Source organism: Myiozetetes cayanensis, unplaced genomic scaffold, assembly GCF_022539395.1.
Source record: "Myiozetetes cayanensis isolate MyiCay16 unplaced genomic scaffold, myiCay2020 scf10, whole genome shotgun sequence".
NCBI lineage: Eukaryota > Metazoa > Chordata > Aves > Passeriformes > Tyrannidae > Myiozetetes > Myiozetetes cayanensis.
The window spans coordinates 32,311,679-32,330,022 of NW_026086605.1; the positions used below are offsets into that span (position 1 = coordinate 32,311,679).

The window sequence follows — 18,344 nt, forward strand, 5'->3', positions numbered from 1 at the left end:
TTACTATTATTAGTTGTACAGCAGTAACATACATATGTCCTCATCAAGGACAGGATACACCATATTTTACAGACTCCATTAAATGAAAGCCAGTTTCAAAAAGTTAACAGAGCAGTGACAGAGGATTATAGAAGTTGAGGGAAGCTTAAGGACAGAGCAACATGATGACAGTAATAAGATATCCTACATACCTCCTACTATCTAGCTTCTGAAAAGATGGTTGTTACATAAAAATGCAGATAAGTTAAAATTAAATGTGAGGCATACACATTACAAGAAGCTTTCAGGGACCTACTCCTGGGCATGATGGACTAAAAGGGGGACAAGGGTGGGGAACAAAACCAAAACAAAGCAAAGCCCCATCAATCTCACAAAACCACCTGGACAGCAATCATGAAGTCAGCTTAAGACTATGGCACAATCACTCCTTTATTGTAGAAATTATTTGGAGTCCAACAGACATCCACACTGTCACACGAGGGAGGGAGGCAAAGTTTAGGCCTTTAGGTAAGGATGAATCATCCAACGTAAGGTCAGGCAAAAGGAGACAACACAAGAGTACAAAGTGCATATGCAGGGTGTGAGTAACATTACAAGAGAATAATTTTATAGTGTTTTAATTAAATAAAACAAGGGAAGAAGCAATGGCAAAGGTCTGATATGGCAGTGACTAGAGCAGAAGAAAACCAGAAATTTCTTAGAAATAAAGTAAAAGAAGGTTCTGAACACTGAAAACTGTTAGCCCCTCTGGTCAAATGAAGAGAAAGTCTTAATTAATAGCTTGAGTTCTGTTAGATGATTATCTTTTCTGCAGATGAACAGGAGCTGGCTGCCCAAATTTACATTCATCTGAACCTCCAGCAGATTAATTTCCAACAAAATTAAGAAGGCAAATACATTAATTTGACATAGTAACAGCAGATCCCAGTTCAGTCAAATATTTCACAAATGCTAGAGAAATTTACCTCCAAGAAAAGAAAGGTCAGTTCTGCCCTAGTGGAAGCTACTACAGCAAAGTTGCAAGAGCTCACCCCAGGATATCTCCATTTAGCAATCAAATCAAAAAAAAGAACTTGTACATCTGTGTTTGGGAATAAGTATTATCAAACCATTTTATCCATCTAGCTGAGTGAGAATAACTTAGAAGTCTACATGTAATCACAGTCTAAGCATAACAGTATACAGTTTCAGGTGATGGGGGAGAGAGTGTATTTAAGCTCCCTTTGATTCTTAGTTGAATTCTCAAACAACTATTTCATTCACCTCACTTTTTGCAGCATGTGGAACCCGCCTTTCAGTCACCTGCACCTTGATACACCTATATAATTGATTTTCTTGTAATTCTGCCCCTACAGGAGGCTGCTACAAAGGTCAGTGTGCCACAATTCCCCTGATGTACTGACAAACTGAAGTTGACAGTTATTATCGTACTGCCCTTAAGAAGTATCCTACCATAATCAATGCACTGTGTTTTCTGTATGCAGTATCATCTCCAATTGCATGCAACAACTTCAGAAATTGAACTTCAGAACCATATTTCTCAAATGACATTCTTCTCTATGTAGAATTCAATTCAGCCTTAAGATCTTGTGTTGAAAAGTGTGGAGTCCCCATAAAAAGAGGTTTCTGACACTGAATTTACATTTCTGGTTATTTCACATTCAGTATCTCCTTTTCTTTTTTCCACTGGCCATGCTGTGCCCCCTTCACTCACCCTGAGCAGTAAACAAACCTACAGGAACTAATATTTAAAACAGATTTACATGAAAAGCACAATCTCTACGTAACTCCGTTCTTCAGTCTTTACTGTCGAGTGATCAACTACTTCACCCTCACCTTGAGAATACTGACATGTTCATTTGCTCTGCATGGATGGGGTGTTCATCTCCAAGAGAAAGACATGGATAACCACACAGAAAAATAACATCTATCTATACAATAATATGTATATGGAAAATGGATTGTACTCAACCTAGAGTTGAGTAAAAGAAGACTTTTATAGACACACATACCAAAAGTTTAATGCTTATGTGTAGATGACAAAGTTTTAGTACCAACCTCTAGTGCACCAATGTTACAAACAGGTTCACAAGGCAAAGTCCAGATAGGGACTCTGCTTATCTCTAGTCTCACCAAATAAGCAAGGACAGCAGTCTGTAAAGCTGGTGTTTCTGAAAAACTGCTCATGTGCTTGGAGGATATAAAATGACACAAAATGCTCTTCATTTGCATGCAGGGCTATTGCCTCCAAGATCTGATACATGACTGAGAACCCTGGCATCAAACATCAAACTAACTCATGTTTCTTAGTATTAAAACTGTGCATCTATCATATATACATTAATATGTATATTCCTCTCTTTTGAGAAGGAATTATTTTGTACCTTATTATAGGATCATTAAATGTAGATAAAACTGGTAGGTTTAACTGCCATCCTGCTCCCTGAAAAACAGTAACAGTCCATACTTGCTCCAGGGCAAAAATCACCCAGAGATTTTGGAGTGAAAAGTTGTGAGTGAATGTCGGCTGGAATTCCTTGGGAGCCAAAAGTAAAGGAAAGATCTCCACTCAGTTCTTCCAGTGTATAGGACAGCAGGCTCTACATTCACAGAAATAAACAGAAAATAAATTTAAAGCATCGAACTTGACCCCAGATTTTTGCTATGGGAAGATAAAACTTCATAGCTCCATATTTTTGCAGTTAAAGAAACTATAGTAGGATGGTATGAGACACTGGATCAGTAAAAGTAGTGTTTTATTTTTGAGTCAGAACCCACTCAGGGCAGGGGAAGGAAGGGCCTTCCATAGGATTCTTTGGTAGTAGTTATCTTTCACTTATATCTTTTCCTAATATCTTGTCTCTCTCTAGCTATTTACTCCTGTTTCTTCTCTTCATCTCTTTCTTTCTGTACTCTTAGTCTCTTTTGGGTAACTTAAAAACAGTGGGCTGTATTCTGCTAAGTTGTGTGGGTGCTGTGTGGAATGCTCTATGTTGGTTGTAAGTTACCACTTCTAAATCTTTGCCAAAATCCTTATTTCCTCCTGAAATTAAAAGTTTCTCCTGGGAAATTTGTGGAGGGTTTCTCTCTTTAGGCTCTTTCAACGTATTAAGAACCAAATGTTCTGCAAAAGTTCAGTGGGTGAGCTCTTGGAATCTTAAATGTAATTTTTAATCTCAATTCATTTATGCAATGTGAACAGTTTCCAAGCATACCTCAACAAGATTAATTAGGGTCTGTACATAGGTAACACAACAAAACAACACAGAAAACTGATTTTTGAGCTTTTAAAAGGTAGATTTTTTTTCCCAAGCAATTACTAAACCAAAATTGCAACAAATTGTACTGCTTGGGACTATAAGGAAGGAAATTCATGTCCAACCGATTTTGACCCAAGAGAACCTGAGGTTTTTCTTCTTTTTTCAAAAAGGATCATCTGAATGTCTAAAAACTAACCTTGCAGCTGAGATGGAGTAAAGTTACTTGGCATGACACAGTCTGGGAACCACCTGGTTGGGGGGCAGCTCCCCTGGAAAAGGACCTGACACCCTGCTCCATGTCAGCAGTGTGCCCTAAGGAAGGTTGACAGCACAGAGGGCATGGCTGAGAGAAGTAAGAAAGGTGGCACTTACCAGATCACATCTAGAAAACTGTGTCCAGCTGTCCAGTTTTGGGCTCTCTGACACAAGACAGACATCATTAAAGTAAGGTCTGTTCAGCAAGATGGTTTGGGGCTGGAGATCTGCCAGGAAGGGGAGAGAACTGAAACTGGAAAGCCTGAGAAAAAGTTGACTTCAGAGGGACCTACAAATAACCCTTCAACACACATGACATGACAAAAATGACAGAGATAGGCTCTTCACAGCCATGCATGGTTGGAAGGGTATGCTGACAGCAGCTCTAATCTGATGAGAGACAGCACAAACATACACAAGAGCAATTTTCACCCCAAGGTCACTCAAGCCGTGGAACAGGTTGCCCCAAGAGTTTGCGCAGTCACTGCTCTTGGATATTTTCATGGCTAGATAAATTAAAGTTTAGAGAAAGGTCAGAGTTTAGTCTGAAATTCAGCATTGAACCTGCTTTAAGAAGAAGGCTGTAGACATCCCAAGCTCCCTTCCAAACTGAACTATTGTTGTTCTCAAATGCAGTTACAGAATAATTACATGATACTTACTTAATTATTGACACTAATTCCTTCAAGGGTAAGAATGACTCACTTCTCAGGGATACTCTAAGACAGGTAACAGAAATGCAAACAGAATGCAACAACATTATGAAATATTGTTTCCTGACCCAAGGGTTACTACAAAAGAAACCACAGAAACATGCTAGCAGTCTGTTGTTTTAGTTCTTTAAAAAAAAAACCCAACATTTTGTGGAGCTTATTTCTGTCAAGCTGTACCTTCTATTTCTCTGAAAACAGTGGGGGAGCTTAAATATCCAGATATGCCCAATCTCTGTAAGAAAGCATATGTATTTACTACTAACTCCAAAAACAAATTTGCAAGCCAAAACCCCCCACTATAATGATAAAAAGGCACAAGGTCATGTGACACTGTTGCTTTGGCATCTGCCATAAGAAGCTATTAAAGTAACAAAGATATGAAAAAACCTGTAACAATTTAAAAGCTTTGAAAACCAAGTATCTCGTATACAAAATATTTAAGCATAAAATATATTTCAGTCAATATAATTAGATAAAATTGAGATTGTGTTGATAACAGCCCCAGACAATACAGACAAATTCTACCCAAGAGCCAAGTGCATTCCAAGAGGAAATAAATTACTGGCTATACTTATTAATAAAATCAAATTTAATATTTCTGTAAATTTATAAGGTGAAATTAACCCCACTGAAAACAGCTAAAAGGAGATGCAGAGTTAAGGAATATTGTTTAATCATTATATCAAAAGTGATACATCAAGACAAAGCAAGACTGTACTTCCACTAGAAACACTTCTGAACATAGGAAAAGTTCCATCCACAGCATACTTCTCTCTTTGACAACATCCTGAAAAACTTCCATCCCAGCAGCATTATCCAGTACCGATAGTTATGAGGAGTCAGGTGTACAGGTGCTATATGACCACAAAGTTTCACATTATATTCAGAAAAGATTAAGGCACCTATTGCTTCAGACAGACTCAAAAAATCCAACAAAAACAATGATGCAATAATAAGAACACAGCAATCCCTAGAATACTACATGCAGTGGTAAAAACACTCAGGGCAAATTACGATCCAAGATAAAATGTCAAAATCCTATTTGCAATCTCTTTCTACTTTGACAGAAATAGGATTTAAAGAACTTACTCGATGATTCTTTCTCTTTTCCCACAGTTTAAAGCAGGAAAGATGGATTGCACCGGAGGCACTTGGTTTGACTGTGACATAATTGACTATGTTTGATAATAAGCTTTGGAAGTTATATATGGGTTTATTTGTTCTGAGATTATGAGGCAACTTTAAGCTTTGAGAAAACATAACTGAACAAAGCAGAGATATATTAACCCACTGTTCAAATCTAGCAAATGCCTTCTTGTTATCAACCACTGAGGGAAGATTTAATTTCTACATTGTTATCACAAGCTACTGACCAAGGAACCTGCAAATAAATTAAGTGCACACAGGTAAAGCAATCCCTCAAGAACAAACATAATTTTGGGGTTGAGGGTAGGCCAAAAATTCTACAAACATTATTGATCCGATACTCCAGGTAAGAAATTAAATAAAATCCTGCCTGGTTCTTATCTCTGATATCTGGGCAGTGGTTGCCAGTGATACACAGAAATATGTTCTTATTCCATTGGGATAAAGTTTTTGTACTTTATTTAAAAAAAACTGTGTAATTTCACTCAAAAACATACCTTCCAACTGCTGAGAGGCATGGTGAACTCTTTAGAAAGAAAACAAAACCAAACACAAATCCAACCAAACCGAAAACACACACACCAAACAGCCCTCTAAAGCTCCCCCCCTACCTCTGCACACGTCTATGCCCTGCTTTCACATAGGGACTACACACACTCTTCTGAACACATGTTGAACCCTTCTATAGAAAAGGCACACAAAGTTATCTTTAAAAAAAGAGACATTCCCATTATTTTAGTTTAAAATGTTATGAAAATGGGAAAGAACTGAAAACGCAGTATTCAGTTATTTTGTTTTTCAGAGACAGGTGACAGAATAGGCTGAACACTTAAAGACTGCTTCTTAAATCCATCCAACAGCACCTCCCTTCCAGAACTAATTCACTTCACCTGACAAGTGAAAAAGACAGCAAATTCCAAAATATGTTGGGCTTTTTTGCATGGAATTCCTCATTTCAGTTCAGTACATTCACTTTCTCTATCTTGCACTACTCAAACCCCAAAGTAGCAAGAATAAACAAACATTTTTGTTCCTGCCTTGTTGAGTACAGTGTCTGCAAATGATCTAGGTGATGTTTTGGATATGATATTCAAAGGTACAGTGGTGAATTACACAAATCCCTTATTTTATTTCAAGAATCTAAAGTCCATCTTTGAATCAACCAAAAATAATCACTACTCCTCAAACTGTATTTTCTGTATTAGATTTACACCCGTTATCCAGGCTCTAATTTAGGATCCAACAGACCATAACACTGGTCAACCACTTCCAATAATTTTAGCTACAGTTTCAGCATTCTAACCAAACATATACTTTCTTGTATCCACAGTTTATCTATATGGGGGACAACCAGATCCAGCTCAGAGAGCAGAGAACAATTCATCTAAGTTCATCAAGCCTTGAGCAATGCATTCTAGAATAAAATTTTAATTTCTAGAATAAAAGATGTACAGATTCTTGGAATGAAAGGCTAAAATAATCCTTAAAACTTACTGATACATGAGTCACAGAATCACAGACTGTGCTGAGTTGGATGGGACCCACAAGGATCATCAAGTCCAACCCTTAGCCCTGCACAGGACCTTCCTCAAGGGTCAGACCATGTGCCCCAGAGTATCATCCCAATGTTTCTTGAACTCTGGTAGGAAAGAGGAAATAAAAACATATTCAAAACTGAGTTCTGCTTATAATTTTTTCATTTTTTATTTTATACTCATAAGTACGCTGGAAGTCATATCTCAACAGTGCTCCATCCAGAACTGGAGCTCAGCTCCCTGCAGTTCACTATCAACAGATTGAACTGAGAAAACAAAGTCTCCTCATGGAGCAAAGCTTTTTAAGGATGATTTTTCTACCTTTCTACAATTTTCTTAGGCTGTGGAAATGTTCTAGCACAGTATATCAACACTGCCAACTATACTGGTATAAAAACTACCACCACTAGAGATAGTTGGGTTTGCTGATCAAACTGGGATACAGCATACTGTCAACAGCACAAGTTACAGTACAGCTTCCCAGAGGATGCAGGCATTAAGAAAAATTACCATGGGAGTTTACAGTCTCAGGACTTGATCCCAAAAGGAGTTCAGCACAAAAAAAACTCCTGTGTTTGAATACAACACCCATAATTATCAATTTAATTAGTTGCATACTCAAATTACAGTGTAAAGCTGCAGTTTATGTCATTAACCTTCTGTGTATTGGATTTCATATCCAAGTAAATCTTTAGTCCAATTTATAGTGTAACACATAATAAATAGAAAGGTCCTTATGGATTATTCATTCATGTATCAAACTTCACAGAGATGAAATAAAACTGTAATGGAACTGAACTATTGCAGGGTAACTACACTACAGCTACAGTCTTTGAATACATGGTAAGATGAACACACATATGGATTACATTTACATACTAGGGAGGGAAGGACATGGATAAAGCTCAACATTTATGCCACAACTGTTGCTTCATGTACATTTTGAACTGTATTATGCCAAACCCCAACCAAAACAGCAATAAAAAACTATGAACAAACTACTGAAAACTTATTGGTTAGTTTCTCATTCCCTCTTGGCATTTCTAACAAAACCATCACCATGACAAATCAGGTATATTCTATGTATTCAGAAACAAGGAAGACTTTAAAATAAGAAAATTATTTTTAGTAATGTACTTCTCATGAATGGAATTGGCATCATTTGATTCTGTATAGAAGCATAGTAAGACTCCAGTTACATTCCTATACATAAAATGGAACGTATCTTAAATGAGAACAAGCATTTCCTTAGGGACATACATGTCCATATGCAGGAGCATATAACTATTGCTACACCTTGAGGATTTTACAAATTCCTCCAAAACAAATGTCATGTCGCACCACTGGAAATCTTACACTGAAGTAGCTGCAAAGTGAAGTAAATATAACACAATGTTTCTTTGTCCCCTCGGTAAACAATGTAGCCACTAACGATCCTCACTGCTTTGTTTTGAGGGGTTTGTATTGCTGAGGTGGGTATTTTCCCCCCAGTTAAGAGTTTCCCACTAAGAGAGTTTCAAATCACTTTTTACCAAAATTCTCTCAAGCAAAATCCTCTCAAATTAAATAATAACAACGACAAACACTAAGAAAATAGTGCAGAGTTAAAACAATATATTGTCACTCTCTTAGCAGGTGTGCATGACACTAAGGTAACCTAAATATTTCCACATTTCCTCTTGGTTTTCATTTTCTGTCCTGTATTTCACATGTACAGTCTGTACATTCTACAAGTCAAAAAAAAAAGATGTAAAAAGAATCCAACAAAACCCCCTTGTCACCTTCCAGGCAGTGAGGACAGTTCAGGGCAGGTAATGAGAAATTCAGAGAAAAGAAAATCTTTTCTCCCTTCCTTAGGGAGGAATCTCTATTCCTCTGTTCTTTTTAAGAATAACTGCTGAATGATTCAGACTTGTAATCATGAAATTAGGTTCCTACACATCATTACATTATCATCCTGTAAAAGAGGAAACCAACATTACCTAAATTGTATGTCACCCACCATCAAATGACTACCCTCCTTTTCCCCTGTTGGCAGTGATGTTTTTCGAACGACTTTTAGTCTGTTTTTCACATGCAGATATCCCAGTAGAATCCTTCAAATATTACCAAGAAATAGGCAAGCTATTGCCTCCAACAGAAAGCTGTACCACTAAGAAAATGAGAAATGGGGTAATTTTTGAAGATAATTACTTATACACACCATGATTTAGGTGCATGTTGGAGGGATGCAGTGCATTATCCAGAGAAAAAAATCTCCTTACAAAATCATCTTTCCCAGAAAACTATACACATACAGGTAAAATTCTGCTTTACAAGATTTGGATCAAGCATCACCAGCAAGAGTCTACAGTCTTAAATAATTTCATGGATTCTACAGTAGAACACAAAGCTCATGTGAATGTAGTTATTAATTTAGAATTGTCCTGGTTTCATTTTGCATGAACATGTGTCACATCACACAGCAAGTTTCAAGAACATTAAAAAGAAAACTTCCCCTGAAATCATTCTATTTTCAGTAGCAGTGAGAGCTTTAGGGCATTAAACTCAGAGGAGCAAATTAGACTTTGCATCTCTATCAACAATAATGCACAATCATCTAAGAGATACAGGGAGCAAACAAACTGCTGGTGTACTTGTTATTTTTATATCCAAAGCTGTTCTTATACTGATGCAATTCCTAATTACTTTTAATTTGGAGTTTAGTAAAGCACAGAGTCAAATTTCCAGACATATTTTGCATTTCTATTTGAAAACAGAACAAAGAAAACTCCCTTGCAGATCACATTACCCTCTTTGCCATCTTTAATACTTTACAGCATCATAGTTTCCAGGAAGAAATCACAAAAACATAAGAAGGGGGGTAATCTGCTGCCTTGAATTTGATGCTACTGTTATGGAAACCATTTAAAAGCTCAATGTAAAAACCTGGAAGCTCATCAGACATGAACTAGCCAACATTTGTAAGCTTTGCATTTTCACACGTCTTCAGGTCAGCTACTTCACAGCTTCACAGAATGGCAGGGGCTGGAAGGGATTTCTGAAGGCCAATCTGGTCCAGTTCCCTGCTCAAGCAGGACCACCTGGAGTCAGTTGGTCAGGACCACGTCCAGATGATTCATTTCATATCTTGCCTCAGAGACACACCAAAATTTTCGCAAATCACTGTAGTCTGACCCTGCACCACTGACAGAGGGCAAAGGGGAGTGTGACTTTGCTTTCCAAGCTTGCACAGAAGACGCCAGAAACTGTCAGAAAGCAGTAGCAGCTCAGTGGACATGTACACACACCCAAGAACGTGGATCATGCAGCCCCAGCATGTCAATGCTGCAGCAACATCAAACTTGTGTTTGTCTCTTCCACTTCCCCAGGGCTTGCCAGACCAAGTGCTTCCAGCTGTTCCCCACCACCTACAGCACCCACGAGGATCCCCATCACACTGCCAGTATTCCACATCCCAAGACTGGGTATAAACTGGTAACAATGCCACAGAATAACGCTGTATCAGAGGGATTCGTGTATCTGTGATTTATCCTCTTGCTTCAACAAGAGAAACTATGCTATTTATACCTCTCTGCTGCTGCATGCCATAGCTACTTACCTTCTCTGCTCTTTGTTGCCAGCCACCCCTCTCTTCCAAAAACCACGCAAAACTGTATCTCTTACCAGTGGTATTAGTTTACTATCTTGCACTACTCTAAGCTTTCCTACTCTCCTCCCCAGACTCAGTAGGTTTTACCTTTCCAGGAAACATACTTTAAAGTTTTAAAGGTGAAGGGAAAAATAAATTGTTTATATAACATTCACTGCACTTTTGTGCAATATGAATATCTAGCAAATACCCTCCAGCAACTAAAAGAAACTCAATCATTCTCACATGTCCATTAACTGCAGGTGAGGCAAGAATAGAATAAAACAGAACAGCTTTTGTATTGCTACAGAAGCTGAGGCTACTCAGGATACGTATTTTTGTTTAATACTACAAATTGGGAATTCGTGGAGGATTCTATTCTAACCCAACAGATTCTGGAAGACAAAAGTTAAGACTGAAAACCTCAAGACATTTTGTAGTTAATTATTCTCTCTCCAACTACTATCATGAAAGAGATAAGCAGTCACAGCCAGCATGAGGTTTTCAGGGGAATCCAAGAGTCACACAGGTGATTCAACCAAGATAATGAAACTGTAGTTATTGAAGTGATAGTGGTGAAGAGTTTTTATGACACTAATAAAAAAACTTCTTCAGTGTCCCCCACTATTTCATATACCAGAGCAAATAACAAAATGGGTGATTGATTTTTCTCTCATGAAAAAGTAAAGGCATAGGAAATGTGAATTGCTAGCTTCAAAAATCCACAGCATCATAAAACACATAATTAAACTCCAATATGTAAAAAATGCAATAGCTATCAAGTCTCATTTTTGTGAACAAGAATTTCAGGTTTGTTCAGTATATACATTCTAGAAAATAACAGAGAAGCAAAAAATATCCATTTATCTGTATAAACACGAAAAGGCTAAACAATTTAAGTGCAAATCAAAACATAGCTCAAAGGAAAGACTCAATTCCTCCACTCATTTTTATAATGGAAAATCACATTCAATGTTTAATTCAGAGAAAAAAAAAAGTTATAGGACATTCACATTGAAAGCTTGAGCAAAACTTACGGGAAGCATAACAAAGTTACGATAACTTTTTTGAGAAAGAAAGCAGAGAACACACAAGGCCTGCTTGGAAAGCAGAGCTTCTCAGGGTGGATTTCTTGGGGGGAAGGGGGGGGGCACACTGCTGTCACTGTTACTGATAAACTAATAAACAGACCATTTCACACGATCCTAAAAAGCATGTGATATGCTTATTACTGTCTGCTAGAGAGACAGGACTACAACAGTGGTGAAATTACTAAAATTCAAAGAAAGGAAGTCTGCAGGGTCTGGTTTCTTGCAAGGAGTCTTGGCAGGTTTTGCCATTCTCCTCACTGCAGGTGTACGTGTGTCAATAAACAGATCCGTAACACCAAAATACAGTAGTGAGTTCCTGACTGTCATTTTGACACTGAAGAAACAGAGGAATTATGCTGGACAAACCAAATACAAAATGTTCATCACAGCTGTCAGATCAGTATTTCAATGGCCTAGAAATATGACATGCATAAATTTATTCCCACTGATCAGCTCAGCATCTTGCTTACCCTAATACCTCTCTCCATGATACCTGAAATACCACACTGATTTATTTACAAACTCCCACAGCCAAAAAATCGGTTTCTATATTTAGTGGTTTATGACATAGCAAGCAGTATTAAAAATTACTGGCAGCATATTAAGTTCGAAGCAGCAAGGAAAGATGGCAATGAATATTAAAGCTGTATCTTCCACAAATGTGCCAAGTGTTATGTGCTGTTCATTAGTGTCATGGTTTTGTTTGTTCTGGGAAACTAAGATGGAATTTTTCCCTTCCCCCTGCCCACGGTGTGAAAGGGATGTTGAATAGGCAGGTTGGCTTGGGCCATTAACTAACACAAAAGAAGTGGCTGGTAAAACCACATTCTGAGTTGATGGCCCTCAAGACCTTGTCTGTGGGGAGAGGGATGAGGAGTTCTTTTTTTTTTTTTTTTTACTTTTTTTTTCCTCCTCTCCTTGGGAAACGGGAGAGGAGTTCGTTTGTGGCCTGAGCTGGGACGAGGTCTGAGTGGCAGGAGCTCAAAGGTGGCTTTGCTCTTGGCCTAGTTGCCAGCTGGGAATTTTGCTTGGATTTTCATTGGTGAGGAACTGTTTGGGAGGTCTCTCCTCCTCTGTTTGTTTTTTTTTTTTTTTGGCAGTAGTTCTTGTGCATATTAAAGGAGAGGGGAAGATATACCACACAACTCAGCCAGCAGGACAGAGTGAGTTCCTGTTAGGAAGGACCTTTTTTTTTTCTTTCCCTCCTTTCTCCTTTTTTTTTTTTTCTGGTGAGTGGGAGGGAAGACATCCATTTTGGGCTTCTCCAGCCCACCCGGAGAGGGGGCCCCCACATGGCAATCACCAGTGATCCAACCGTAGCCCCTGCTGGCCGGCACAGAACACTGCAGGCTCTGCATCTCCAGCGATCCAGCAGCGCCCCCTGCTGGTTGTGGTTAGAATTGCACCAAAGGGCACAAACTGAACTGTTTACTTGTTTGTTTGTTTGTTTGTTTTGAAGGGGGTTATTTTTTGGTATAGGATTATTGTTTGGTTTATTTTGTGTTCTTTTGTTGTTCTGCCAATACACATATATCTTTCAATACAGGTCTGTTATTTTTCCTCTTTCCACATTTTTCTCAATTGGAGCCTTTTAATTTCGGATTTACAATTGCTTAGAGGGAGTAGTTTGGGTCTTCCTCATAACTCATTCTCAAAACATTTGTGTCTCATTTAAACTGAGACAATTCGTAACATGTTCCATAGAATTGCTTCTTACCTAATAACATTATAACCAGATGATTTCCATCTCTCTCAATACTTCAGAGAAAAACAGAACTCAGGTAAAAAGACTAAGATCCAAGGTACTGCTTATACCAGTGCATACGTCTTCTTTTAAAATATCTGATAAAAATACTGCATGGGATTGAATGAATTGTAAACATTTGTTTATCATCATATAAAGGTTAAGCAAAACATGAACATTCCTGTGTTTTTCCTGCATTTTCCTCCCCATCATGACACTCCAGAATTGGCATGGCTCACTAACTACCCTGCACCAGTTTGGTAACCAGCAGCAAGCTCCAGCGAGATCCCACCTTCAAAGGAAGGGAGCCTAAAATTCACTATTTTGGATATGGTTCTTCTAAAATGTCCCAAACACCCTGCTCCTCACAATTCTCCAGGGATCTTTATGCTAACAAAAAGGCTTGAGGCAGAGTTCTTTGACACGCTGAAGCTCTTAGCTATTACGTAAAGACCAGCCACCTTCGATCTCCACTTTGACACAACTCTTCCAGTTTTAGGCTCAAGGTCATTCCTCCCCTCAAAAGCATCAGCAAACAGGATCTGTTTGCATTTATGCTCCTGGCACTCCCTGGTTTCCATTCCCCCAGGGTAGAAAATGTCCTTATCTCTCATTATGTGCAACACAGCACCTCCCCAGTGTGTGTTTCTGACAAACACGGGTTTCAGAGAGAACAAGCTCACAGCACACGTACTGCTGCTAATGTTCCATCTTCTCTGCTCTTCCCAAACACTACCCCAGCTTAAGTCACATATCTAAGGCCTGGTGTGCCAGACATACATGCTGGACCACCTGGAAGCTGATCAGACCATAAAAATGCAAAAATCCTATAATTTAGATAGAGAAACCAGATTCTTGACTGCTAATCTCTGGTTTCCCACATTCTGGATACTTTTCCATCTCTATATTTACTATCTCTTGGTATTCCAGAGGACTAACTATTAGAGGAACCAGAGTCTTCTTCAAACATGCCACTGAACTGAAGCAAAATGGTAACAAACCCAAAATGGATATCAGCAAAACAGCTCTACAAATTAATATTCTTGTTGTTTGCTTTTGTGGGTTCTTTTTCTTTCTTGAGTCAAGATTTTGTTTGCACACTAGGAAAGTAACATGGACTCCCACATAAAACAAGTGCCAATGTAGATTTTACTTACCTGACAAAACTGAAGAAAATGTTCTAATCAAAAGTGAGTGAAATAGACAGAAATAATTCTTCCTTCACCAAATCATATGCTAGCAACTCTGTATTTCTTTATTCTATTCTTATTGATGTACCATTAATATTAAACTCATTTTTCACGAAGCACTCATGAAATTCCAGGAACAGGCGTTATGTGTTTTGCATTGGCTCTAACATACATACTTGTGGAAAACAACGTGGAATATGTGCACTGGAAATGTCAATCATAGAGGAGAAACAGACACAGCACAAGAAAACTCCTGAAGCCAGCACAGAAAGCTCCATATCACAAATTTATTGTTCCTGACCACCCTATTCTATGTACAATTACCTCTTTCTCCCTCTCCATCCCCATGCAGCCGGTTGTGTGCAGTGCCATTCCTGTTGTGCCCCCAGAGCCAGGCCAAGCCCCTATCCTAACCCCATTGCTTGTCTCCCCTGTCTCTCCCCAGTTCCTGGGTTCTTACTGGGTATTACCCTCCCGGTCCCTCTCGTTGGCTGGCCGAGTAGCTGAGCCCCTCCCTTCCTTCCAGCAGTCTTATAAGCCGCGGGAAATTTGAATTAAACCCTCTTTGCCTCCTGCCTGCCTGCGTGCTGCGTGGTTCTCTGCTGCGTGCCACACCAGGACTCCCAGTACAGCAACTCCGCCCCAGCGAGACGGAAAGTAGAGAGGATTTTCCCTGCAAACTCTGTCACATACTGGTTTATTTCTTTTATTGAGCAGTCAAATATTGGTTAATAATTTCACTTGAGGAAAAAAAACACAGTAAAGTTCCGAATCAACCCTCTACATTTTATCTACAGTAGAGTCTGATTAATATAACAAAAGCAAAAACACTTTCCTCCAGGGTTTGCCAGTTCTGCATCTGCCTTTTTCCCTGTGCTTCATGAGGACTTTTGCTGGTCAAATCTGCAGAACTCCCAAGACACTCATGTGTTTTCTGTAGGAGTTGTCTTCGTTGCTGAGGTTTTTTCACTTGGTATGTTTGGGGTGGGGAGGCTCTCTTTTAATTCTACAATTTCTGATTTCAATCCAAACCCCATGTTTCTCTTCAAGAAATATATTTTTCAAAGCACATAAAATACCAAGATTCTAAAGATTTAAGAACACTGGGGAGTCCTACACATGAATTTTCCCATTCTGAACTCTGATTGATAAGCCTCACAGGGAACTTAAGAGACAATTATTTTCCCTATGGAAGGTTTTTAACTGATATGGCATAATCTGATTTATTGAAAAATGCAGGAGCCTTAATCTGTTATTTCTTCCTTAGGTAACATACAAATTGCTTTCACAGGGCATGGTCCTTATCTAAGAAAGCAGGAAATCCTGCACAATGAACACACCATTAGTAGTAACATAATCTTATCATGTGCATACCACATTCTCTTTTTAGACAGATCTATAATCATCAGCTAATTCATCCCCGGTTTACCTTGAGGTTAAACAGGAAAAAAAAAAAAGAAATAAAACCAAGCAACTTGCATTTTACCACAGGAAATTAAAAGCCTAGAAACTTAAATGACTGTGGAGAAAAATCAATATTATAGTCAAAATCAGATTTCAGGAGTTTCTGGTATCAGATGCACTACTGAAAGTGTAGGTTTCAATTTCAATTAAAAAGCTGAATGTGGATGCATAGTAATCCATTGCAAAGGTGCACCTGATCCCCTGGAGAAACAAAGAAGCTGGAAGAAGCCAACAATCTTCTTATAAATCCAGTCACACATTAAATCACGTGAGAGTGGTATGTGAAACACAGAAGGGTTCAAGTGTCAGAACAGGCATTCAACCTGAATGGTTCATGAGAAAACACTGGCCTGTGGTATCTTCAGAACATCTCACTTCCTCGATAGAACCTTTTTTCTCCAAGATTTCCTTTTATTCAACAGGATAAAATCGACTTCTCAAGCTTGCTATTGAACATATTGATAATATTTGTTCTTCATCTTTTATTTCCACCACATTCAGCACAAAAGGGTAAGAAGACTTAGACCACCATGTAAACTAGCTCCAAAGAACTAATGATCTTGAAATTGTGCAGCCTCAAGGCAATACACAGATCATATTCACAGAAATCATTAAAATCTTTGCTCTACACAGATCTAACTGCAGATATTTTTATATCTCTATAATTCTGAACATGCAAACAATGAGTGAATAAACTTTTGGTACCGAATAGCTTAGAAAAAGGGTATCTATAGCTGTGCCTTTTTTAATTCATTTCCTTAAGACAAAGGTTCAATCTTTTAAATTGGTGATAATCAGAAGAATTCATCCTTTGCTGTTCACATACTATCACCACTTGATTAGGGTTTTGTGCATTTCAATTTAAACTTTAAAACAGGTATTGCTTTCTAAGAGTAAAAACATTCCCAATCTGCCTATCACATTACAACGTTCATTCAAACAGGTTTGATTTCAGAAACAGAACAGCATATTTCTGCAATTCCAATTTTTACAGCATTTTAAAACTCCCAATCAATGCAGACTATTAAACACTCCTACGTTAAGCACAAAGAGAAAACAAATTGACTGAGTATTTGCCCTGGATTTGCAATTTGGTCTCCATTTGCTACACTGAACTGTATAAAAAGAACATGAATTTAGACTCAAGGAGCACAACTAAACATCTATGTGGTGTGACAATACAGTGTATGCTCAGTATGCTGTAATGGGAATTAATTGAAAAAGCCATACCTGTGGGCACAAGGTCTCTATGTGATTAGCTGCCATTTGGACAATTTTTGTTCCTTCTTCATTTGTTGACAATGAACAAGCAAGATTAGCAACCTTAAACAAAATAAACAAACTTAAATAAACAAAGAGCCTTTTGAGCAAGCATGCATCCCCAAACCCTCAAACTTGACAAAAACCATCTCTGCTAGAAAGCCTTTGTTTTTGGAAAACAATTTTTCAAAGAACATATTTGAACAAGGAAACACTGGGGTGAAAAAAAGAGTGGTGGAAAGGGGTGACAGTGACATGAAATCTCATGACTTCATCCCAGTTGAGGCTCAGCAGGTGACAGCTGTAGCTCATTGTTTAGATGAAATGAGCAAATTTCAAATTAAGAACCTAAGGCTTCAGCTAAGATTGCTTGTGATCTTGGCTGTTAATTTTTCAGAGCCCTTTGAATCATGCCAGCTTTTTAACTTTTTTTTCCAAACTTACTTTTAAGACCTTAAAGCTCAAATAACATTTGCCTTTATTTGTTGTAATAAAACACAGAGTAATTTATGCCCTGAGCTATCCTACATAATCCACATTCCTTTAATTAGAGGTATGGTTTTCCACTGAAATACATCAGTGCAGCTGACATTGAAAAATGTACATGGAAACTTGAAGTCTGTGAAAGAACAAGTCTGTCTTCTGCTTTATTTTACTATAAACCACGGAGATCCAGCTTCCTTTAGAGTAAAAACCTCTTCCCTGATGCTCCATAGTTCCACAAGTTTAAATAGATTAAGGAAAAAGAGCACTTGCTTCACTCACTACAACTCAACATCAACAGGCTCTAAGAGACTGGTTTGGCAAAGGCACAAGAGCAGTTGGGATACCAGGATCCAGTAGATCTTCTCATCCTACTGGAGTTATATGAAGCCTTTACATCAACTACTACACACTCATTAACCATCACAGCCTTCCCTGTATTACCTATTTATTAATGTAGATCAAAAACTGTCTGAGAAATAGACCTCTGCGGTGCTGCAAGTGTGAATACAGGGATCAACATAGACATGCACTGTTATTTGGGAATTATTCCAAACTTGTGCAATGAGTTC

The 18,344-nt window shown here is 38.3% G+C and overlaps 1 protein-coding gene across 12 annotated transcripts in view; it reads right to left on the reverse strand.

Annotated features, from left to right (window-relative positions):
- CTNNA3 (catenin alpha 3) overlaps nt 1-18,344 on the reverse strand; it is a 454,192-nt gene that overhangs the window by 153,719 nt on the left and 282,129 nt on the right. For 10 of the 12 annotated variants that reach the window (XM_050305771.1, XM_050305769.1, XM_050305770.1 and 7 more), the window contains one exon: nt 17,260-17,352. The exons of 1 other annotated variant lie outside the window; for it this stretch is intronic. In XM_050305771.1, the coding sequence (XP_050161728.1) occupies nt 17,260-17,352 (93 nt within the window). Of the gene's footprint in view, nt 1-2,384; nt 2,516-17,259; nt 17,353-18,344 lie in introns of those variants that run through there. One more of the 12 variants, XM_050305779.1, reaches the window with a different exon arrangement.